This window comes from Chlamydotis macqueenii, chromosome Z, assembly GCF_036417535.1.
Source record: "Chlamydotis macqueenii isolate bChlMac1 chromosome Z, bChlMac1.mat, whole genome shotgun sequence".
Classification (NCBI taxonomy): Eukaryota; Metazoa; Chordata; class Aves; order Otidiformes; family Otididae; genus Chlamydotis; species Chlamydotis macqueenii.
The window spans coordinates 35124003-35149186 of NC_141593.1; the positions used below are offsets into that span (position 1 = coordinate 35124003).

At 42.3% G+C, this 25184-nt stretch overlaps 1 protein-coding gene across 1 annotated transcript; it reads right to left on the reverse strand.

The window, feature by feature from the left end:
• Positions 1–191: 191 nt before the first annotated feature.
• PLIN2 (perilipin 2) lies at positions 192–14255 on the reverse strand. The gene is made up of 9 exons (XM_086770061.1): positions 14122–14255; positions 11946–12002; positions 11668–11863; positions 10921–11003; positions 10112–10397; positions 9614–9798; positions 8723–8857; positions 7755–8045; positions 192–1184 (listed from the first exon to the last, which is right to left on the reverse strand). Exons 2-9 carry the CDS (start codon positions 11973–11975, stop codon positions 1050–1052), a joined length of 1341 nt encoding a protein of 446 aa, XP_086626187.1. The 5' UTR covers positions 11976–12002; positions 14122–14255; the 3' UTR covers positions 192–1049.
• Positions 14256–25184: the final 10929 nt, after the last annotated feature.

Below are 25184 nucleotides of genomic sequence, written 5' to 3' on the forward strand. Positions count from 1 at the left end.
CCGGGAGGCGGGGCTCCGCGACACGGCCAGGCCCGCTGCCCTCACCCCGGCGACATCGAGGAGAGGCTCTGCGGGAGGAGTTCAGCCCGATCCTCGGGGAAGAAATGGCACAAGCCCGCCTCCAGTCCAGTTCCCCCTCGCCCCAGCTCCTACCGAAGTCACTGTCTGCGAGCAAATGCAGATTCGGCATCCCTTAGCAAATATTTGGTTGAGATTTTATTTAAACATTAAAAAATGATCACTGTCGCCAGAAGTATCCCTACCTCCAGTTCACTTTCTTTTTTTTTTGCCATTTCCTTTTGTCCCACATCTGCTTGTATCTCTTTGCTCTCCATTTTCCCTTACTTTTTGCAGTCTCTTCCACTTTCTCTTTAACTGTCATCCTTATTCCTGCAGAACTTTCCTTTTAAAGCATTTACCCTCTTTCAGTCCTAGGCCCCAAAACTGGTAGCGTCAGGATGGTCAAAATCTTTGCACACAGAAGGCATGTAGAGAGAAAGGGAGTCCTTTTGTGCATGAATCACTCTTGCAAAAGGGTAGCTCTAAGCTTCTAAGCTCTGTAGGCGGAGAGCCTACCAAAAAAAAAGTACCTGAGAGAATCGGAGACAGACAGTCTCTTACCCCTTCCAGCAGCAAAGAGGTAGTTGCAGAAGTGCTTTTCAGGTAGACTGAAAGGGGAAATTTTGTGGGCAAATCCTCATCAACTCCTTTTATTGGCAGCCCTTTATGCAAAGCACTGAAGTGTTCTCCTGGCTGCTGCCAGCAGGAGAACAAATAATTAACAAAGATTAGATCACTTGGTTACACTGGTTAGGCTATACCTGGCTTATAGAATGGGAGTCTGACACTCATGCTAATGAATTAATGTAGCATGCATTCCTTAGGTGGAAAAAAACCCCAGAATTTTGATACAGCTAAGTGAAACAGTAGTGATTAAAAAAAAAATATCCCCAAAATACCTAAGCTAGGCAGGTTCATCTTTAAAAACGAGAAATATAAGTTAAACATGGCAAAAGTACATTGTATCAAAAAGACATTTTTATGCTTCTCTATTCAGCTCTTTGCCCTGTAGTGTAAGGGCCATTTGTGCGTGAAAAGTCTTGCTGATCATCTTCATCCAAATCCAGAATGTCTGGGATATCATCTGACTCTGAAGACAGGTCTGTAATAGTGAAATCTGGAACCTGTGTAGGAATGAAATTTCAATCAATTTAAAAGTAAAAATAAATAAATTTGTGCAGTACTCCTCACTGAAGTCAGGAGACAAAGATGCGCAGCATCTCTAGAAATCAGACTCAAAATACTCAGCATAGAGTGGAATATGTCAGTCACATACAAAACACATAGCATTAAGACAGACCAAATACTACGCCAACGTGTAGATCGGTTGCCTAGAAGACAGGATTTTATAGTAGAGATGGAACAGAGCTGACCTTACTGGAGTGTATTTAGTGAAACTGGAAAATTAAGAAGGGCGGTTTTTAAACTTATTTTGCCTTTCTTCTTTCCTTGGGAGCAACAGGCTATACAAAGGAACCTGCCCTGAGGAGCCTGACGCGGATTGCTCTGTACTGCTCTGCCTGCCTACTACATCAAATATTTCCTGAGGAAACAGATAGCTGGAACTGCAGTCCCACTCTGACCTCTATTTTAACTGCATGTACAGTATTCTGTACTGTTAAGCAGCACCAGGTTTCAGGAATTGCCAGAGACATTAGTGGATACATGGATGTTACACACTTCTAAAAATGTTGGCTAAGACACTTAGGAGCTTAAGTCCCAACCCTTAAGTCCCCTTAGTAGGACTTAGATTACTTAGGCACTTCTGGAAATGGGATATAATTAAGCAATTTACTCATAACCGAAGTTTTTTTGCCCCAAGTGAAAAATACTTTTATCCATAGCTTGATTCATGGTTAGTTTTAATGTTGGTAATGTGACATACCTGGAGCCAGGCACAGTATCAGCACACAACGACTGCTGCATGCTGACAGGACTTTGGTTCTGCGTGCACAGGGAAGCAACAACTTGAAGAGGCTTCTAGCCATTTGTGTAACTTAAGCTCAGTGCTGACTGCAGAAGCAGTTTTAATCCATTCCCTAACTGCAAAACACCTTGCTTATGACTTACTTTTATGAAAGATAGTATGCCAGACAAATCTACACTTTGCCTGCTACAAAGACATGTCAGAAGAACAGAAAACACATCAAAGGATAAAGGGGTTACTGTTTCAGCCATCAGGTTGTAGGGAGCACTGGAGCACTGAACATGAATCACCTCCTTCCTTAAAGAGTAGGTAGCCACAGGGCACCAGGGATTAATTAAAACTGAGATTCAGAAGAATTTAAGCAGCACATCAGGCGCTAGTGTGAATACAATGAAATGCAGAGACCACTCTGAGAACCTAAGCTTGATCAAAATAAGATCAGTAATCTTTGTCTTCTAAAAAATCTAAAGGCACTAGGACTGGGGGAAACCAGCAAGAATTCTCTTGCATCTTTTGGCTTATAGCAGTTTACCTAAAACTCTAATTGCTGCTCTTAGAGAAATCAAGTTTTCCCATTATCAGCAGATGGCCCTGTACCTCATACTGCAGTACGAATGGGGCTATCTTAACAAGACCAAGACCAAGCAGTCCGTATGCAAACTCGTTTAAAAATGTGCCCAAATGGACGGTTTAAACAAGTTGTTTTATTTTGTATTTACACTGAGCAGGGCACATGGCCATGTTCAGTAACTTGCCTGACCACTGATGATTTTCACTATATCCTAGGTTTAAGACATTTTCATTATTTATATCCATGTTGCTCTTACTGACAACAGGATAATCACTCAAATTTAAGTTTGTGCTTTCTTTGCCTCCTTAATGCACACATTGTAAGCCGCTGACTCCTTTAAGATGTTCATAGCCATGAAAGAATTTCAAATGGGACTGTATCTTGTCAGCATCAGAGCAAAACAGAGCTGATGTCTGTATGATTCATCCCCAGTTATGAACATGCTAGATTGTATTAGGATAGGGTGCACTAGTCTAACTAAAACAATGCAAAGCCCTTAGTGTTGCAGGCTTGCTTTAGGTACAGGACCTTCACTTCCATGTCACTTTTCACAGTTGATAGGAAGCTGAAACAAAGCAATAAATCAATGCCTGCAGCAAAAAATAAGGCCAGGTATGAGTCTTCTTCGTTCCGTTTCTCCGTAAGATGCAGTTAGATCATTTACACAGAATAGTGCAAAACTTGCAAAATCCTTGCAAGGACCAGTGCAAAACATATTTCAGTGTTTTGCTATCCTCATATACAAATGTTGGTGTCAATACTAACTTAACTTTAAATTAATCCATTTTTCTTGCTTAATATATTTTCAGAACTGAGCCACCAGCAACTGGAGAGATGGTTATTTTGTGCACTTTCAGAACAGGCACTTATTTTTAGTCATCAGAGACTGTATCATCCAAAATAAATAACATTTCCATCTTAGTATGAAAATAAATACATTTAGCAAAGTGCTGTACACAATACCTCCAGCAAGCTGTTGCATGTAAGATTTTCTGATCATGCAAATGACCAACATATCATGCCTAAAAAATAAGATAGGTTCCATTTTCTGTTTTTAATTTGATGGCTTCGATAAGTTCTGGGGTCTTTTTTTCACTTTTTGGTTGGTTGGTTGTTTTTTTTTCTTAATAAAGATAAATAATTCAGCAATTGTTGACAAATCCTTTCACCTATTTTACTAGCTAAATAGTAGTACTGTGAGTTGCAGTTTGGGAAAGATTATTGCAAAAAAAAAGTCATCTTAAGGAACAGGAGCAACTTCAAAAGCTTTCCACCTTTCCTTAAAAACTAGTAAGTTTGCCTAGTTTCCTAGCTATATCCCTGCAACTCCAGTCCTTTTACAAATCTTGTCATTTGGATTTGACCAATGTGTATGCTGCTGTATATATGATGTTTGCAAAACTTTTATACCATATGGGGCTATTTACAAATGCATTTATTTAGAACTTCCATAGCAAGGGATTATCAGCAATGATAGAGTAATATTTCTCTGTTAAGTGAGCCTGGAAAGGGGAAGTGTCAACTAGTATGAATGATTTTTGAGTGATCTCTTGAAGAGAAAGAATCATTTTCTGAGTTCTAAATAAACCCTCAATAACCTTACTAGTGATAATTCCTTCATTAGTATTCTAACCTTTACCACTGCAGTTTTTGTGAGACTAGCAGCCTTTGACACTCTGTTCCATTTCCTCTAGTTTATCTGCCTTGCTGCAAATCAGTACAACTATTTCCTGCAATTTTCAAGATATCTGGTCTTATATTTTTCAAAAGGTTCCTGAGAGACTTCACAGCTTTCAAGCCTAAGCTATATCCTTAAAAGTGTTTTTCGACTAAGAGCAGGCAAGTTTCTGTGAGTGTACCTGAGCTGTTTGATAGATGCAATTACAGAGAAACAGGTAAGATGGCAGGAAAAATTTGTCAGCAGGCTCTGCTCTGTCAGTATCTTAGTTTTCCTCCTTCTATTTGAGAGTTTTCAGCAGTTATTAGCATGCACTTCAGTTTCAGTCCACTCTGGCAAAAACCCCAAAGACAGCTTTGGAAGGTTGTCTACATCATTCTTGCCTCCAGCAGGCACTTTAATAGTCACTCTCTCTACCTATGCTAGAGAAAAATGCCAAGTTTTGCCTGTAGACTTGTAACTAGGATAGTATTGGGATATGCTGTACTAGATTAGCAGCAAGAAGATACCCTTGCAAGCTATAGTTGCAATTCAATTTAAACATCCAGTGTTGTCCTTATTAGGAGAGTCTAATAATTTCAATCCAGAGATTTTATTCAATATAATAAAGCAGGAACTGATTTCCTGTTATTCAGCCCTCTCTTCCTCCAAGGAAGGGTTCCTAATTCTATTGGGGGGCTGAATAGAAACTTAAACACTTCTGTGGGTAGCGGGGCATGATCCAACAAAACAACCACACACCACAACAGCGTGATCCAAGAACCTGCGTACAGCCTTTTGGTATAACAAGCTGATATCCCAACCATTAGGTAAGCATTTAAACTAGGCATTCCTCTATTTGCAGCCACCAGTTGTAGGTCAGCTGTTGGAAGTCAGAGTAACTTTTACATAGAAGCCACCCAACAGCCTACAGTAAGGGAGAAATGATTTGAAGGTCTAGACTGGTAACATTTTTCCTTGCTTTCTACTTTTTCTGCTTGCCAACACTTGGTAAAGCTTGACAGCCATCTGAAAGAGTACAAAACTGTAGTTTTGTGCAACTTAAGGCAGAACAGAGAGATGTATTGCTCTTGCATTAATATTAGATGGTGGTGTTTATTTCTCAGGCCTCAAAGGATAGTGAACAGTTTGAATATCTTATTTGATTGTTCACCTCAGAATGAAGGCACATAGCCTTCACATTTTACAATACACATAAGAATGGGAATTCCCTTCTTTGAACTGCCAGCTGCTCCCAGATCTGATTATTCCCATTCTGTTCCTGAGCACCTCTGCAACAGTGGATGCACTCAACAAATTTTATTACAAATTGAGATTTAAAAAAAAAGGACTGTCTGGACTCATTCAATACTTAAAGTAAACAGAATTAACTGCTGAAAGAATTCCAGAAGTCTTAACTCATGCCCTAGCTGGAAAGGAATATCTCACCATCTCATGTTAATTTCATCTTAAAGAGCCCCTTTACAAAAAGTATTTAAAGCTGGAAGTTACAGAATCTTTATCTGTAATCCTTTGTTGTAACAATTGCTTAATATTGTGCTTAAAACACAGTCTTCCTAACACTTCTAGACCAATGCTGACTCAACAGCTAAGCAAGCCCTCTCACATTAGAAGGCCAGACAACATGTGATTTTCTTTTCTGTTCACATTGTGCCAGGTGGAGGCATCGTTCCATGTAGCAACATGTTACTAGGTGACAAGCTTCCTTTGAACTCCATTTTTGCTTTACTCTGTGTGGTAACCTGTTTGAAAATGGTAGCAAGCATTGCTACACTAAATAATGGCAACTCAAAGTTGCACAGGGCATGCATTAAGAACACCAACACAACTTACCTGGACAGCCCTAACCCAAGAAAGCTCATTTCTTAGTGATTGTAATTCTCTTCCAGGAGAGGGATTCACAGGATTTACTGAGGAACAATTCCACCCAAGTAACTCACTGTTAATGTACATTAGTCACACAAGTTCAAAAGAGGGTAAATAAAGTTAAACAAGTTAAAAAAAAAAAAAAAGGTGTTTGTAGCTGAGGAATATATACTGTTCACAGGGAGCCAGCAACCAAAGTAGCTAGCCAGCAGTCTTGTGTACACAGAACACCTCCTGCAAAGGCAGGACAGAAGGGTTTTTTTGTCCTTATCTTTCTCTTCTCAATATTAGAACATCCATCAGCTCACAGCTTAGGTCATCATTAAGGCAAGCAATAGCAAACACCAAAAAAGCAGCAGTAAAGCTAAGACTGAATGGAAAAACGTACAGGAACTCAAAAGGACAAAGGAAATACTGCAGCAATATCTTATCTACACATATACACACACAAATAACACTTGCAACGTGTATCTACTTCATTTGCATTTCAAGCTTGCTTTCTGCTGGACCCAGTTTGAAGGAGTCACAGAACAGCAAGTAACATTTATTTTAAACACCACTGAAATGGAGACAGACTTTGGCTACTAAAGCATTTATTGCTAACATACAAAATTACAAAAAGATTGCTACAAAAAAAAAACCACAACGCACACAGCAGCAGACACTTGGCTACAAACAGCATGAATCTTGTCTTTACACTGGATATTAAAAAAATGTATTGGTAATGATTTGTTTGGTCACTGGAACTGGCTCCCCAGGGAAGCAGTCACGGCACCAAGCCCATCAGACTTCAAGGTGCATCTGGATGATGCTTAGTCACACAGTTTAGCTTTTAGGTGCTCCTGCAAGGAGCAGGGAGTTGGACTGTATGATCCTTATGGGCCTCTTCCAACTTGAGATAGTCTCAGATTCTGTGGTCAGGTTACCATGTTATACAACAGTTAAGTTTGTATAATTAATATTAGCACTGTCACAGCATTTAAGTAACTCCAGCTGACTCATTCAGAAACCCCACTTTCAGCTTTGGAATTCTGCACAGAGCTTTTGCATAATTCACGACAACAGCAGAATTTGAGATAGTCAGACCCATTTATAAGCGAATGTGTAAACTGCAGCAAACATGGAACTTAAGCATACCTAACTAGACTGCAGGGCTTTTAAATGCATTTCATAGTATGTAAGGCTTTTATATTATTGTGGCACAGATGAAGCAAGAAATCAAATGTTTTTAGCTACGGTAGGTTTCATTTAGACTAATGCCATTAATACCATTCATAAGCATGGTGAGGTTTCTTAACTTGACAGACAAACAAGGCATCTGGACAACTGTAAGCTGCCAATATTTAGGCATTTGAGACAGTTTGAGTTTTTAGAGTGGCTTAACTGCACAGGACAATATGGCCAATGTGGGAGAGTATCCTTTCTCTGTATCATTCCCCCACTCCTACATTTGTAGATTTTTCTCCAAGGCTTTTTTGACAGCTACATTTGCTAAGGCCACTTGTTTGGTCAGTCAGCAGAGTACATGCATGCTATACAGTTTATTCAGTACTGTGTTCAGGCTGTTTGTCTTTCTGGCTGGAATTTTTGTGCCCTTCACCTTTGCTCTCAGCATGCTGAATGCCAGGCAGTTGTGGGTAAAAGGGACCTACCAGCCAGGTGAGTGGTGTGTTGTTAACAAGATAATCCATCACATCATCCAGAGATTCCTTCATTTTCTTCAGCTGTCCTTTGCTAGTGCTAAGAAAGCTTTCTGATAATTCTTGGAAGGAGGATGCTGACCGAAAGCTCTGGTAGACATCACCTGCCATTGACCCAACACTGTAAACCTGATCCTGCACGTTCTGTGGCAGCCCCTGTAGGCTTGAGACCAGTGTGAGGCAGGTGGTCTGAAGCTGCTGAGTGAGGCTTCGTGCAATAGCCAGAGTTCTTGACTCAACATGCTGGAAACAAAAACCATAACAGCACATTAGTATCTTTTTATTACTGTAGCAGCTTTATGTTACTCAAGATACACAAAGAAGAAAAGTAAAGAAGATGTAAGTAAAAAAAAAAAACCTAAAGCAGTAATAAAACAGGCCTTAAGTCTGAAGAGTGAGAGATTTGAAAGTACTTGATATTTCTTCAGTACTCAAGTACTTAGTGGAATAGAAACATTTGCAGCTTCTACCCAGCGATAAGTAAGCTGTCATTTCAACTCTAGATAACAAGTCACAGCAGGCAAGTATATTCTAATCAATGAATCACTGTTTAAAGCTACATATAAGGCTCAGTGAGTCTGTGCCTAAAACTGCTAGATGCTGAGAAATTGTTATTTCTGGCTATACCAGGCAAATGGGTCCTAGCTGATCTAGACATGGACATTCCAACACAGGTTTACATGCTAAACAGGATGAGCATGCTCTTGGAAGGAGAATGCTTGCAGGAAGTAGGCTCATTTAAGAATTTGGGCATCTCCTGCTTTTCATAGTAGCAACTAGTCAGCTTCAGCATTCAGGTTCCACATTTGCACATACGCTTCTGTGCTGTTAAGATGCTGCGCACTTTGGGACTGTTAGCTTGCCATTACCTTGACAGAATACAATCCATTTATTTCTGGTTTACATCTGCATCTATTTACCTCAGCACTACGCAGTTCATCACCATCATTTTGGCCTGTATTTTTCTTCCATTCTACCCAGGACTGATAAAGCTTTTCCTGAGCATCAAGAAGTTTCTGATTGGCACTATTCATGTTCTTTCTGGCATACTCGATCTGAAATACAGCCAAATAAGGAAGTAAAGCAAAGAGTTCAAACAGTTCCATTAAGGCTATGCTACCTTACCTGCTTTGTAATCCCCTTTTTAAATATTTTTAAAGTTCAGTATAAAAGACTTTGGGGAATATAAGAGTACGTTCCTCTCTTCAAAGAAGAGAAAACTAGAAGCAGTTTTGAGATGTTACGTAGTGTATCCCTCAGCCTCAACTATTTTCCGCTCCCCTACTAGAATCATATACAAGGATTTGAAAGCGTATAGAAGGCCGTGACTCTTTATGCACAGTTTGTCCTGTACATAAAGGTACATTGTTAGGATAAGACTACTAAAGTACCCAAGAATGCCCAGAGACACTCACAGCAAGAGCAAGGCCATAAAGAAACTGACATTTTAATAACAAAAAAAAAAAAAACTTAAAAGACTGAAGTGTTTCGAAATCACAAGACACTTTCTTCACTGAGTGAAGTCTGTGTCAAACTCAGTGCTCAAACAGGAATATTATTTTAAACATGTCACTTGTATTTCTGCAGTGCTAAAAATCACAAGCAATTGCTGGTTAGTTTACAGCTCAGCCTGATTTAGGACCTCACCTGAATGGTGGTGAAAAGCTCTGAACCAGAAATGCTTTACCTTTAGAAAATGCACTTAGTCACAGAGCAAGCCTAGTTTTCCTATGCCTGTTTTGGCTGTTTTCTGCACTCTAAAACTGTGCCAATATTTGATTTTTATACTTCAAGTGAAAGCTTAAACTTACCAGACTAACAGTGTGATGGAGTTGAGAGATGGTCTCCTGGCTTTTCTGTTTAGCATCTCTAACTTTGTTTAAGGCTTGTTGGTAGGCACGCATGCGGACCTTTGAAGACAGGGATCCTAGTCTTATGTAGTAGCTTGGCTTTGGAACTCCAACTTCAAAACCTTCAACTTTTGCAGCTTCTATCTCTAGATAGGTAGAAAGGAAGCAAACTGACTACTGGAAGAAAACTTAAGAGGTGTGAGGCAATTTTAGTTGCTGAGTAAGAGCTGACTACTAGACTTATTTAGTAGTCCTTTAGCACTAGGCTGACAGACCATACGTGGAAATCCTTACTTTCACTCTGCTTCCCTGTGAAGATGCTATTACAACCAGCAAGGCAAAAAGGCAGTTTGGGAAGCACATGCCCCCTCCCCACTACAAGTAAGTAATAAATGGATGATTGCTTGCTTCTCTCCAATACAAGCATTCCAACAAAATCAAACCTTGAATTGGTCTTACCTAGTTCTGCTTCTGTAAGTGGGAGATACTGGTCTACAAAGGTCTCTGATTTAGTCAGAGCACTGTCCACTCCACTGCTCACCATTTGCACGACACGACTTCCCAGGACAGTGCTAATGCTGCCATTGACAACTGACTTGGTCATTTCTACACTGTCTTGCATTGCTTCTTTAGTCTTGCCCACAACTCCAGTGATTGTGTGAGCAACAGTTTCCTTGGCACCAGTCACAGTGGTTGTTACAGCTTCTCTGGCTCCAACAACTACATCCTTGGCATTGGCAACAACCTGCCACAGGAAACAAGTTGGTTAACTAGAAATATTTTCTAGGGAGAGCTACACAATCCAGGAAATACACATTTACGCTAAAGCTTGTACGAAGTATTCGTTATCTAGGAGAAGTTCTCCCTTGAACACATATGTACAAGACAAAAACTATGACTGCCTTGCAGCCTTCAGGTCAGAACACTTCAGTGAACATACTTCAGGCATTATTTACTTCACACTGAACGGGAAAGAGAAAAGACTCAAATTTTTGAAAAGATGTCCTCCAGTGAACAGCAACTACAGATAGATGTGTCAAATGGTGGGCAAATTAAAAAAAAAAAAAAACCACAAACCAACAAAACCCTCCCCTAAAACCAACAAGGCTTAATGGCCTCCCAAGGCAACAAACAATTTACAGAAATACCTTTTACTTCCAAGCTGTGCTTCAGGTGTGGCTTATTGAAATCTGTCTCCCTGTATTTTTAGTGATAAAAGAAAAGAGGAAAAGTGTATAGCTCTTCTGCTTAGCATGAAAAGGACTTACCTTGTCAGTGGGCTGATTCAGTATAGGCAGTCTCTCTTCAATTTTGTCTAGACCTATACACGCATAGTTGTTGGCAACTACAACTATAAAAAGAAATTACAATAGTTGGTTTTAATTTCTGGTTTTTTCCTTACTATAAACGACTCCAGTTGAGAATTCCTTTTGAAACAGAGCTCATGCAACAGTGCTCTTAAAAGTAGTTGCCTCCCCTTTCCAGTAAGATTTGAGGCAGCAAAGCTCAAGAACAAGGCAGGTTTACAGTGCCAGAAAAAAAAGCTCACTTGCAGGCAGACAAAATCCCTTCAATACTTTAATACCAACTGTTAGAACAAGCTGAAACACCTGGCCTTTTGCCACTTTGTGAAACCAGGCTCCTGGTTACAAACAGCCTTGTGACACAGCTGCCAAATTTAACCACAAATGTTCTCTCTGAGAGAAAGTACAAAGTAGTATTTGAAACCAGGTGAAAGGTCAGGAAGGAGTTGAGCAAGAGGTTACATAACCATCTCGCATGTCAGGAGGAGTCAGTCAGTTTAGTATTACAAAAGCTGGAATCTGGATTTTTTTTTTTATTGTTGTTGTTAAATCACACTCATCTGTAATCAGTTACTCAACAAGCCAGGCAACAGGTTCAGCCACCTGAAACAGCACTCCAGACCAGCATGACCCTGCTAAACTGTAAGTGCATGCAAATAGATAAAGCCATCAGTTTAATTAAAGTTATCAATAGCTCCATCTTCTTCTTACTTTGTGGTTCCAGTTTCTGGATGATAGGCATAGCACTTGTCACGGCTACCGAAGTAATCGTCTTCACTCCTTTCTCTGCTATCTCACATACTGACTTCAGATAAGGATGGTTATCCTTTGTGGTGATGTAAGCCGTGGATACCATATCATAGGTGGAGCTCACCAAGGGAAGCTTGACAACCCTCGATACAATATTCTGTTTAAAAGAAAAAGAGGTTAGTTGACTCCTGTATAGTTTTCTGAACTAGGCATGAACTATGGGGCTAACTCAGATGTACCTGCTGTGGATCAATTGCTGCCAATGCCATTTTTTCAGGTCTTGAATCGTACAGAGCCTGTAAAAGAAGCATATCTGAGTTAGGGCATCCTCATATCCACTTATCTAATCACCAGACTTGGAAACCAACAACCTTTTGTAATCAACCCCGTTGATCAAAGGGATTAGGATGTTCACATTCTTGCATGCAGGAATTATATTTCACTGTATCAATTTAGAAATCCAAAACTCTGTTTCCCAATTGCTTTGTTTGGTTTAGACAAGCAAGAGACAGGCTTTGAAGTACAGCATTTAATTGCAGAATTACCAAAGAGTTACTGACTGATGGATTAATTTATTTTTCTAGGAGAAATATACACACTTGGGCTTATCTGTTGAGCAAACAACAATGAAATGCCAGCAAAAAAAGTCACTAAAACTCTAGTTTAGAAGGCGTAAGTCAGATGAAGAATCCACCACCACTATCTTTAATCACATTAGATCTGCTGCTGGCGAAAAGGAGTCAGCTTTGAAATTTGAGTCATCATTGCTGTCCACCTCTTGAAAATACGTGGCAGACTGAGCTAAAGTACTCATTTCAGTAAACTCTGCCCAATTCTCACAAGTCATGACACTGAACTCAAGGAGTTCATTATCTCTAATGCCACACCTGATGCCCACGCAGGGCTCTTCCTGCTCAGCTTGCTCAAAAATTAACATTTCTGTAACACACAGAGCATAGGACTTTCCCACCGCAGTAAAGAATTCTCTTTTATGCTAGTTTAGACTTAATTATAACCCATCCCACACTGAAACAGGCTGAGGACATCAGCCATTCAACAAGCCTATGCTACTCAATTATTTTCCAACAGGTATTCCCACTGAGAAAATACCAACAGCTCTCCCCATATGAACCCTATAAAAGCACAGGGGAGTATTGCAGTACCACTTCAGGAAAACACACAGAAGTGCACTGTCGTCCTATGCACGCATGCGTTCTGCAAGAAGCACTTTTTGCATTGGTAGTTTTATATGACACTTAAGTTCCAGAAGAACCTGCATACATGAAGGGAATAGGAGGGCAAGCTAAAAGTCAGTCCTTAAAAGAACTGTGGTTTTGAAGGCTAGCAGGAGTTTTCTTTCTCATACATAAGACAACATCAAAAGCAATGTGTCAAGATTCTGCCTGGGATCAAGTAAAACTCTTCCTCATTTGCATAACGGGGAACAAGCAGAAAGGCGTGCTGTTAATATTTTGCAGGCATATTTGCACATACTAACACACACGTGCCATAAGGTAACTAACGCCTGTAATGAGATTAACCGCTGTACACGGAACATACAAGCAGGGTTACAGCAGCGACAGAGGAATTTTCCTTCCATCTCTTGAGCACTGAAATACCCCCAGAAAGGCGCTGTGCTCCTCACATAGCATTAGGAGGCAGATTACTCAGAGCACAACCGAAGTTCACTTGGAACTGCAAAGCACGCTGTAGAAGAGGAGGAGAGGCTAACAGCGCAGAACCCCGCCTCTGCAGGAAGAGAGGGCCCGTACTTTAAGGATTACTCAGTATTTGTACCGTGTCCCAAATGATCGAGCCACGCACAGCATGGATTGGAATGTTAGTCACTAAAATAGGGGAATTCGTACGTGAACTTATTCCGCTCTTAAAGACAGGGCAGGCCGCCAGATCCTGCACCGTTTCGGAGATCCCTTGAATAGTTTCAGCTCTGGCCAAAGTCAGATCCGCTCCCCCACGGCAGCCGGGCGAATCACAGTCCGGGGTACAAAAGCAGACTTCGGAGGCAGCGTAAGACCCCGAACGGGAAAGTGAGCAAAGGAAGCCACACCCCTCCCCGCTATGCAAAGAAGTTACAGGCCCGACAGCAGCACGACGGGCCGGGCGGAAGAGTCAGGCTGCTCGCCCTGGCTACCGGGGTGCCCAGGGGAGGAGCCGTGGCCTCCAGGTGCCACCAGGGACCGCGGCCCCGGGGACAGGGGGTCGGGAGGGCGAGCGCCGCGGGCTTTTCTGGCCCCTACCGAAACGCACCGGGATTTGGGGCGGGGGGACCGCAGGGGCGATGACGGAGTCAGCGAGCGGGGCCCCGCCGAGAGCGGCAGCGCCCGCCGGGCTCCACCATGTTGCGGAGTCGGCGGCGCGCTCCCGCCGCCCCGCTCACCCCCGCGGCCGGCCGTACTCACCCAGGGAGGGAAGAGCCGGGGCCGCCGCTGCCACCTGAAGCACGGGCGCCGCCGCTGACTGAGGAGGCCCGGCCTCGCCCCGCTATTTATGGGGAGCGGCCGCGCGCCGCCCGCTCTCTCGCGAGAGGAGGGCGCGTCACCGCGGGAAGGACGGGGCGGGAAGGGGGGTGGGGTGCCGTCCCAGGCGGCGATCACGTGGCCGGACGGGAGGGTACCGCCCCATCCGAAAGCAGGATTTGTGGTAAGGGAAGCCGTTGTCCGACTGCTGCGTCGGGGCACCGGTCCTTCGTACTTCAGCACGCAGGGGCCAGACGGAGCGGCTGGTCCAGGCTTTCAGAGGAGGAACGTGGGGCCTCAGGCTGCCCCTGCCAGCAACAGACAGGCTACGGACAAAACCTGTGCTCTCTTCTCTCCTGCAGATCTTCCAGCTCTTCTAACTCGGGTGAAAAAAAAAAAAAAAATAGGAGAAAAAAAAAAACACAAGGCGAGAGTTTTGGCCGTGTGGCATGTTGGTCTTAAATTCAGGCAGCCGCACACCCCTAAGCAGGCTTCCTGCTTGGGAGGGCGGCCGAGCGCTGTGGTTCGGTTCGGTTCGTCTCGGAAGGTTTGAACATGCATCTGTGACTTCCGTAACGCCAAAGCCGCACTTCACTTTTAACCTAAAAACAAATGAGATGCACATCACAGTTAGGGATATGAGACCGGCAGGGACAAACAGTTGTGGGCAAGGGTCCAAATACATATTTGCAATAAAAGCAGTATTTAGCCCGTTGTTGCAGCGACGGGGTGTCAGAACAGAACAGCCTGACAAGAAAGGTTCAGGCCTCAAGGGTAGTCGTGCACTACAAACGTGTACAAACAAATTCTACTTCGGCCAGTCATTTTCACACAAGTATTTTTCCTAAAGGAAACTTTAACTTCCTTCCCAGAAAACTTTAATTGTTTTAATGATTAAAATTTACAACAAACCACCTTATCTCTAAGTCACAGAGTACAAAGGTTCCTTTATGCTGTTTCTGCTCCCTAAACACAAGTGAACCATACAGATTCTGTTTTAACTTCCACTGCTTAAAACAAATAGACCTCTTTTTCTGCTCCACAATGTGACAGGACAACAAATTCCACCAATACAGAGCAGTACAGTAAGAAATACAATTATCTGCCCAGGACAGGGGAAGAAGGCACCCTTCCTCATTGGACTGACTGCCAAGAAAAGTCCGAGCTTTACGTATAAGGAAGAGAAGACTTCTTGCAAAGCCTTGGTGGCAAAATATACAAGCTATCTATTCTTATAGTTTACTTATTTTGTATATTCACATGGTATAGTATTACAAAATGTCCTTTGCCTACTGGCAGAGAGATTCTGACCTTTGTTCCCACTAAATGCTATCTTCCCGAGGTGGGGGAGAGGGTATCTTTTTTCCAGCCTGTTTCAAGAAGACGTTCCCAGAATTGTTGGTCAGTTTACTTCTGCAAATAAATAACTTCTCTCTTCTCGTGCCAGAGCAGAGCAGATAGAAGACTATTCTGGAATAAAACAGGAATTTTCACGTCTCTGAACTGCCTTAGTATGCCTCTATTAGGATGCATACCAAACACTTTACAGGCACTTCACTCTTTTCCTTACATTTTTGTTATCCGAGACCTCTTTTTGTTTCTCATTCAGTCATGCGGCTTGTCAAGTGTAAAACATTAAATGAACCCATGACAACCACAAAATTAATTAAACCCTTTTGTCAGGGGTGTCTGTACTGAGAAGTCTAGAGTGTTCCAGGGATTTTAGTTACTAATATGTATCACCACTATTTGTAGTACAGAAACACTGGTGATTCATGCAGCCCAGGAACATACTCCGCGAGAATGGAAAAATTAGAGATAGTATTAACCCTTCAACAGTCCTTAGCTGGCTAACAATTCAGATTCTGGACATGTACTTATTCACAGCCAGGTCCTTTTCTATATTTGATGAACTCAGAGAGGCTTATCCAAAATTCTGAAAAACGAGAAATTTGCCTTCTGAGAACCTTATCTTGGTAACAGACATGGGAAGTGGGAGGTAAAGGCAGGGGAGAAGGAGGCGAGGATGTTACCTCTTGGGTGGACCAAATTCCTCAAATATCTTAAAACAGAGGTAGGTGTGATCCCAGATAAGGCTAAAGAAGAGAAAGGCAGGACAGCAGTAGTAACAGATAACACAAAAGCATGCCACACCAGCCATTGCTTAAGAGGAAGGCAATAGTAGTATACTCTACCCCTTCTTTTCCACAGGGCAAAGGTTAGGACATTCATCTATCCAAGTCTATTTAATTCACATTTCAGAATAGAAGTCAACCTACCTATCCTTAACTCCAGAAAAAAAAAAAAAAAAAGGCATAAAATCACGTATCAGACAAGAAACATATCTATCCTCTGGTGCATCTCTTCTGAATTCATTATAATATCCCCCACGACAGGGAATAGCTCAGGTTTCAGCCTCACAAGCTTTGCAACATATCTTTGCCAGAGATAGCAGCAGCAGATAGGATTCGAGTCCTCCAGCTTTTCTTAGGACCTTAGTACAGCAAAGACGAGGGTCTGCGCTCATCTTGCTCCAGTGTCAGAACCCAGTGTGAGCTGGTGGCTTTCCAGCAGCTGGGAGCCATGGGGACTCCCCATGGGAGGCAACAGGATTGGGGCCAGGTCCCACCACCCCGACCAGGAGCAAGGCAGCCAGGGTTGGGAGTGGGTGGCTGGAGGCCCCATGGCAGGATGGGGGAGGCCCTTGGGGAGGCTGTGTCAGTGCCATCAGGGCCCTGACAGACAGTTCCAGCTGGTTGCAGGTACATTCACTCAGCTATGAACCTCACAAGACCAGGGTATCAGCTGTTCACTAACAAGGTGACAGAAAGGCCAAACGAGAGAACAGTGTCTGTAGGGACCTGAGTGGGCTGACAGATACTATTCCTTTAGGAACAAGTTTAGTCTAATGATGCCAAGCCAGAGCGGCTAAAGCACCAGTGTTTTGGCAAGATCTGATACAAGGATCTGCACTTGGCCTCACAGCCAGTGGATGGAGGGATATCCTGGCGGTCAAAAATGGGGCAGTGAGAGCTCTCCCAACAAGTCAAAGCTACTTTAAATAAAAGTAGGCATGCTTCCACATCAAGATAGCTAACCAAAGTCTTTACTCAGTCTTCAGGATAACTGTTCAAAGCAGTGAAGTGGTGACATACTCTTAACCACATTACAAGAAACTATCTATGCTCTTGTCCTGCATAACAGAAGAGTGGCTCTTCGGAGCTGTCAAGAAAGCATGTCCAGTCTCAGCCTTAGGAATATGGCAGGCTTTAAAGGACTGCTTCCAGCTACAGTTTGAGACTGCCTGGAGTGAGCTAGAACCACAAGAAAACTCTGACATGCCTTCTCTGCCTCAAGTTCTGGTGGTACCAGCACTGCAGGAGTTCTCAGCAGTCAGGATTACTGTAGGGATGCAAAGAAAAAGAAGGTGTTCAGAACTGCGAAAAAGAGATGGTTCAGGTTCCATAACATAATAATCAAGTCAATTAATTACAATGCTGCTTCTGGCCTTAAAGATTTCTAACATTTAAAGCATGTTTTTCTTTTCCATGTTTATAAATGTTGCTTTGTTATGTGAGATGCAAGTGATTCTGTTGAACTGGGAATCAACATACTTGTGTTGGACACCCAGAGACTGCTGTCTGTGAAACAACACAACTGTCACAGCTATCTTATCATAGAATCATAGAATGGTTAGGGTTGGAAGGGAGCTTCAAAGGTCATCTAGTCCAGCCCCCCTGCAAGGAGCAGGGACATCCCTGACTAGGTCAGGTTGCTCAGAGCCTCATCCAGCCTGGCCTTGAATGTTTCCAGAGATGGGGCCTCCACCACCTTTCTGGGCAACCTGTTCCAGTGTTCTATAACTCGCATCGTAAAAAATTTTTTCCTAATTTCTAATCTAAATCTACCCCCCTCTATTTTAAAACCATTACCTCTCGTCCTATCGCAACAGGCCCTACTAAACAGCCTTTCCCCATCTTTCTTGTAGGCCCCCTTGAGGTATTAGAAGACCGCTATCAGGTCTCCCTGGAGCCTCCTCTTCTCCAGGTTGAACAGCCCCAACTCTCTCAGCCTGTCCTCATAAGAGAGGTGCTCCAGCCCTTTTATCATCTTCGTGGCCCTCCTCTGGACCTTCTCCAACTGGTCCATGTCCTTCTGATGCTGGGGGCTCCAGAGCTGGACACAGTACTCCAGGAGGGGTCTCACAAGACCAGAGTAGAGGGGGAGAATCACCTCCCTCGACCTGCTGGCCACACTCCTCTTGATGCAGCCCAGGATGCGGTTGGCCTTCTGGGCCGCAAGGGCGCATTGCCTGCTCATGTTAAGCTTCTCATCCACCAGCACTCCCAAGTCCTGCTCCTCAGGGCTGCTCTCAATCCATTCCCCGCCCAGCCTGTATTTGTGCCTGGGATTGCCATGACCCAGGTGCAGGACCTTGCACTTGGCCTGGTTGAACTTCTCTCCAGCCTGTCAAGGTCCCTCTGGATGGCATCCCTCCCTTCCAGCGTGTCGACGGCACCACACAGCTTGGTGTCGTCGGCGAACTTGCTGAGGGTGCACTCTATCCCACTGTCCATGTCGCCGACAAAGATGTTGAACAGGGCCGGGCCCAGCACGGACCCCTGAGGGACGCCACTCGTGACCGGTCTCCACATGGACATTGAGCCGTTGACCACCACTCTCTGAGTGCGGCCATCCAGCCAACTCCTTATCCACCGAGTGGTCTGTCCATCAAATCCATGTCTTTCTAGTTTAGAGAGAAGGATGTCGTGCGGGACAGTGTCAAAAGCTTTGCACAAGTCCAGGTAGATGATGTCAGTTGCTCGTCCCTTGTCCACCGATGCCGTCACCCCGTCATAGAAGGCCACCAAATTGGTCAGGCACGATCTGCCCCTTTCTTTCCAGTCCCACAGTAATCCATGTCTAGGCTTTGTAATCCTGCCTTGCACCATTCTGTCTTTGGACTTGCAACTAACTCCTTATCTCCTATCTACCTTACTTTTTGGTTTTGGGGTTAAGCCTTTTATACATTCCTGTATGAAGAGCTTTCCCCTGGTCTTGGTTAATCACATCAATAGTTTCCCTGCTGTGACTCACTTGGCTTTTCACTCTCCAGGAGAGAATATCAGGTTTGTGAGGCATGATCCTACTCCTGTGAGTCCACACTAATTGTCTTCCCAAAGAATAGCATCCTTATTCTGCTCTGCCCAAAAGTTAAACACTCTCACCTTTTGTTTCTGAGCAGCATGATCTGCTGGTTTTCTCTACTACATACTCCACTTCCTCTGAAGGTACTTATCTTCTGAGGTGTCTTATCTCTTGTTAGCTGTCCAAAGATCTTTACCTCTTACCTCTTCAGCTGTTACCCTGACATCTGATTCAAAAGTGAGGAATTGGGTAAAAGGTAATTCCCCTCTGAACACTGGAAGAAAGGCAAAGGCAAGCAAAAGTTACAGTCAGACAGGTACTTGTCATGGTTTAGCCCCAACTCAGCAGCTAAAATACCACATAGTCACTTGCTCACTCCCCCCTTACCACCCCCCACAAGGGTATGGGGAAGAGAACTGGGAAAGAAAAGAAGGCAAAACTCATAGGTTGAGACAAAAACAGTTTAAGAGAACAACAGAGGAAAAGAAAAAAGATTAAAAAAAAACCAAAAACCAAAAAACCACCAAAACCAGAAAATACTGAAGCACATAATATACAGTAGCTCACAGCAGATCCTGACGTCCAGCTTCCTCCCAGGTAACAAAAACTGCCCCTTAGCACAGTCTCCACTTACATACTGAGCATTATGTTCCATGGTGTGGAACAGCCCTTTGGCTAATTTGGGTAAAGTTATCTCAGCTGTTGGCTAGTGAGTAAACTATCCCAGCTGTGTCCCCCAGCCACAGGTGCCACCTGCTCCAGTTACTCTCCCAGCTCAGGTGAAAATTAACTCTATCCTAGCTGGAACCAGGACAGTACTATTGCCCATGCAGTGAGTATGAACCACTCCCACAACAGATATGACATGTTTAATTCAGACAGAAGAAGAGGGAAAGGGACCAACTCATGTCTGCCTCAGAGGGACAGAGAGTCAATTACCCATGTCTATATACTGTACATGAAATTTTTATTCATTTGGCTGCTGTTGCCTATAACCCTGCCAGATGTCCTCAGAAAGCTAGGCAGCAACGTGCTGTTATGGTAAAACGCAGCAGCTTCGGGAAGATCACAGCAAGCCTTCATGTCTCATGTGACATATGTGTTATAACTGCCAGCAGCCCACATATAGACCTGTAGTTTTCAGGCTTTACATAGTCAAACACACTAGGGGTGGCCATGACAGAAGTTATCAATAATGTAGCCTGTTTTGAAAGATAAATTACTTCATAATTACATACTAGCAGAAAGAAAAATGAATGTCCTAGGTATTTGGCAATTACCCAGGTACCATCAGTTAAACAATACAGCAAGTTTTTTATTGATGTTAACATGATCCTGTAATTGGTTTATTGTATTGCATCACCCAGGAGATGCAGTTAGAGGCGAGGACAAAAATATCCAGGTCCTGTTCTAGAACTAAGGAATAGATACATTATTGCTAGAAGATAAAGAGCAGCAAATTACAAGGATTTAAACTATGGAAATATCGTATTCAATGCAACTGAGAACAGAGATATGTAACCATCTAACCATGGGCACATGTCTGAAGTCATAATTTATAGCTGCCTAAAAGCTGCAGCAGAAACTGTTCTGCTAACCAGAGGCCAGAGAAATTTGTTCTTAAGCCCTTCTGACAAGGACATGCCTTCTTCACATGCCGCACACTTGCTTAGAAGAGGGCACAGAGCAAGGGAATTATGGTTAGTAGTGCGAAATCTGTGGTACTAAAAAAGCCCAACAGTTTTCAGACTGCTTTGCACTTTTCTTAAGAAATCAGCATTCCAAAAATGTTTCTGTGTATTTATGTAAAGTTATGGCTTATTCCTCTTTGAGAACATGATACTGTTCCATCAACAGTCAGTGCTGTAGCAGTTCATAGTTATCATCAGTGATAACAGTAACATCCAAGAATTCTCCACATGATGCATTTAAAGAGTCCCTGGAAGACAGTCCTTTCAGTATTAACCTGGTGAATTTCATATAATTTCATTTTCAGGGAATTTAGTCAGGCTTTTACAGTTATAACAGTAGATCTAAACCACAGACTCCTTCCTAGGCAATAAAATTGTTATGTATTTACTAAGCTGCATAGAATAATAGTTACCATTTGCACTTGACCGATGTCATAGAAACACTGGGTACAATACATTAAATGGATTGTGCTATGATGACATTACCAGTCTAGTATGCTACTCCAATACCCTCACTCATTTCCACTTCACCAAAATGCCTGTTTTCCTCTGTACACTATGTCCGTGAGTACCATCATTGCCTATATGTAAGGTGATCTTCTCTGCCAGGATTTATAACATAACCAGAGAACACTCTGTTGGTTGTTTTCAAGGCATTCTAACGTGGATGTTATTTTTAAGAGTGCACTGCCATTTCAGCAGACATCTGTGAGTCTGGGAAGGACAAGGTGTTGAAGAATAATTTAATATTGGTAATTGCTTGGCTAGAGATGTGTTCTCATATTAAAGATTAGTACATTCTAGACAACAGACAGATAAGAAAAACCTGTTTCTGTACCGTGCTTTACTTGTCAATTGGTAGTGGAACACAAGTAACATTCAACAACCGTCATGCTTGCTCAAGAAGTTGCACAAAACCCCTCAGGTTGGTGAAGGCTGTATTATCTAAAAGCAACAGTGAGAAATTTTAATAAATCAGAACAACAGTTTATTAAGTGTGGTTGCTGGTCTATTGAATTTCATTTTGGTATTGGTAGGAATTATTGTGATGGAAAACTAGGATACTTCTAAAGATAGTGGCTTTAAGTGTCAGGGATCAAAGAATCAAACTACTCGTTAAGTGAGAAAAAGTCATGAGTCGAGGGTGATCTCAACCACGCAGGCAGTGCCCTCAGTGACAGGATATAGTCTCACAGGGTCTGTCTGAACAGGGTACCCAAGCAGGATAAGGTTCAGGTTGATGATGATAACAGGTCTCATCAACAGTGTAGTAATCATCAGATAAGGTAAAGTAATACATCAGGTTTTAGGTGAAGTCAGGAAATCCAAACAATTCAGGAGCAATGGAAGACACATGATGACAATGACTCTAGGTCAGCTAATGGGATAACAGTTATCCTAGAAGGAGAGGGCTAGAAGACACATGAATGGATCATTGTTTCATTCTCCTATCTGGAAGGAAGAACAATAGTATCTGTCATTTCTGACAGAAATCTGTTCAACCTGTTTTGAAGACCCTCTAACAATGGAAGTTTCACATCACACACAAGCAATATGTGTCCTACCATCTACAAGGTTTCCTTAATGTTTATGCTGAGTTTTCCCAATGCATTTCAAGCTCATTTGTGCCTCTTTTGTCCCCTAGAGAGATAGAGACCAAGTATTCCTCTTCTCTTCTTTAGGTTGAAGAACTTAGTTCATCCAGCTCTTCTTCTTTGGTCAGATTTGTTAGCCTGAGGATACTCGTTCTCATCAGTTATCTCAGCTCGTTTTCAAGTAGAAGCACTGTGCTCAAACTGAAACCCTGCTAGTCAATCCATATGACCAGAATCTCACTACGATATTGACCTCTGTCCTAGTATTAAAGCAATATTGACCACATAGAGCTAGCCTGCAATCTGTTATAACTCTCAGAGTCTTCCCTGAAGAACACCTGCCTAACAAATTGTTCATTGTCTAGTACCTGTGTAGATATTTCAATATCAGACAACATCCTGCATTCAGTTTTAGTAAATTTTATCCTATTTTTAAATTCAGACCATATCTTCAGTATCTCCAATAAGCCAAGTTCATTTTGAAATCTGATGCTTTCCTTCATATTTCAAGTTATTTATAGTGGATTCTATTTCCTTGTTTCAAGAGGACAACTGCCAATGTAACATAATACTTCAGACAGACAGAGTAACATTCAGATGCCCTTCCTAACTGTGCAGTGAATTACCAGGGTTTTCCGTAAGACCTAGTACTATGAATCATGTAACTCCTGACCTTCGCAACATGACAAGGTGTGACTGAGATTACTCATTACATTATCTACGCTCTTTCTTAAAAGAAAAGAAAACCTTTTTTTGGTCATTCAGTAGGACTGCAAGTATGTAACTATTCTCTCAGACCACTGTGCTTAACAAGGTCCAAAGCCATGTAACACACACACTGTTGAGAAAGGAACCAACTCATATCCACTTGAGAGAGACAGGGACTCCATTACCCATGTCTATATACTGTACAGGAGGTTTTTATTCAGGATGCAGGAGTGAAAGAGGTTGCTGCTATTATTTTTGAGAGATGTGGAAAGTAGAAGTGACTTATTTGAAATCATATAGCAGATCACTGGCAATACTGAAAGGAGAACTGAATTCCACCAAAACCCACATTGCTTCACTGAGCAGTAAGACATTTAATAGTGTCGACTTGACAAGTAGTACCCAAGCCTTCACAACTGGAAACACTTTCATAGTTTGAAATTATACCAATCAGACAGCTACCATGAACTTGAAAAAAAAAAGGAAGGTCGTTTTTTCTGTGCCTTCTGTGCCTTCTTCTGCAACTTCCTCAAGTTCAACAAAAGACTAAACAGATTTAAGGAGAATCTCTTCACCAATTTAGCCCTCTCTACTGCCCTTAGGAATTTATACTGTGTGCTACTAGAAATTTTGACTTTCAGAGGGCATTTCAGATCACTTTTTTAAAAGAAATACTAAACTTGGCCGCAAAAGGTATAGTCTATATGAGTGCTGCATATATACTTAGCTTTCTAGAATACATCTATACCATGCAAGACAGGAATACAGCATACGGGAACACAGCATAAATAAGTTTCTCACAGACAATCCTAAAAAAGTTAAATCAGTTTCTCTGGCTGTAGCATAGGAGACCCTATCCTTTTAGTTTGTTTTTCCTTATATATCACCATTCTACAGTTTGGTTTTGAAGTTATGATGAAAAGCTTTTGTTATAGTCAGATCCAGGTCCCATTATTGCTGTGTTGAATCCTGACTGTGGATTCCAATGCAAACAACGATGTAAGATTGGGTATTCTGTCTTGACGTGGACATGGTTCGGCCTCTTCTGTCACATTCACTTGCAAGCCTCATGCACTTGTAAGGGAAAGACCTGTAAAGAAAGATGGATTGATTGTTGGCTGATACTGTATGTGAACAGTATTCTGTTTTCACAGCTTTTTGTTTTCCATCAATAATGAAGAATACTATTCCATCTGTTTTCCTTATAACAGAAGAAAACTGCCAGAGGTTTCCAATACATAACACATGAATCCTAAATAAAATATTAACTGGCTGAAGATGGTGATTTTAAGAAAAGGCTTAAACAATCTCTCAAGATCATAGGAGAAAGGTGTTCCACAGAAATCCAATCAGCCACTCTTCCTCAAAGACAAAGGTAGCTCCTTTACCAGAGCATTCCCATTTAGAGCAGTAATTTTCCCCCTTCTCCCATAGGCTCTCATATAGACTTTCCTACCGCAAAAGCTAAGATACCTCTTGTAATTCTCCACCTAAGCAACATTCTATTTTTCCTTTTAGAAACTAGCTACTTACTAGCAATTAACTATTCCTTTTTCATCTGGGTCTGAAGAATTTCATTTATTAAGCTCAAAGAGGTTCCATACCAGAAGGGTATGTATTCTTAGACATTACATAGAAACCTAAGAGGTGTGCACTACAACACAGTCAAGATTTCTCTACTTACATGTCCTTTTACTTGATGGAGAAATAGAAAACAAGGCCAGCTAGAGAGCTACTGTAAATCATTTTATCGTTACTGACTTCAGGGGTTCTGTGCTGACTTAGCTGCAGAAGATCTTGCTGCAAAAGCCTTTGGAGACAGAATCAAGTCTCGGGTCTGAAAGTGTGGGAAACATTCT

Bases quoted from the DNA above. Each gene is read 5' to 3' on its own strand.
- PLIN2 (XM_086770061.1), bottom strand. From the start codon at position 11,975: ATGGCATTGGCAGCAATTGATCCACAGCAG. The intron at 9,799-10,111 runs GTAAGACCAATT...CTACCTATCTAG, and splicing joins ACTTACAGAAGCAGAACTAG to AGATAGAAGCTGCAAAAGTT. The intron at 1,185-7,754 runs GTAGGTCCCTTT...ATTCCTACACAG, and splicing joins ACACACCACTCACCTGGCTG to GTTCCAGATTTCACTATTAC.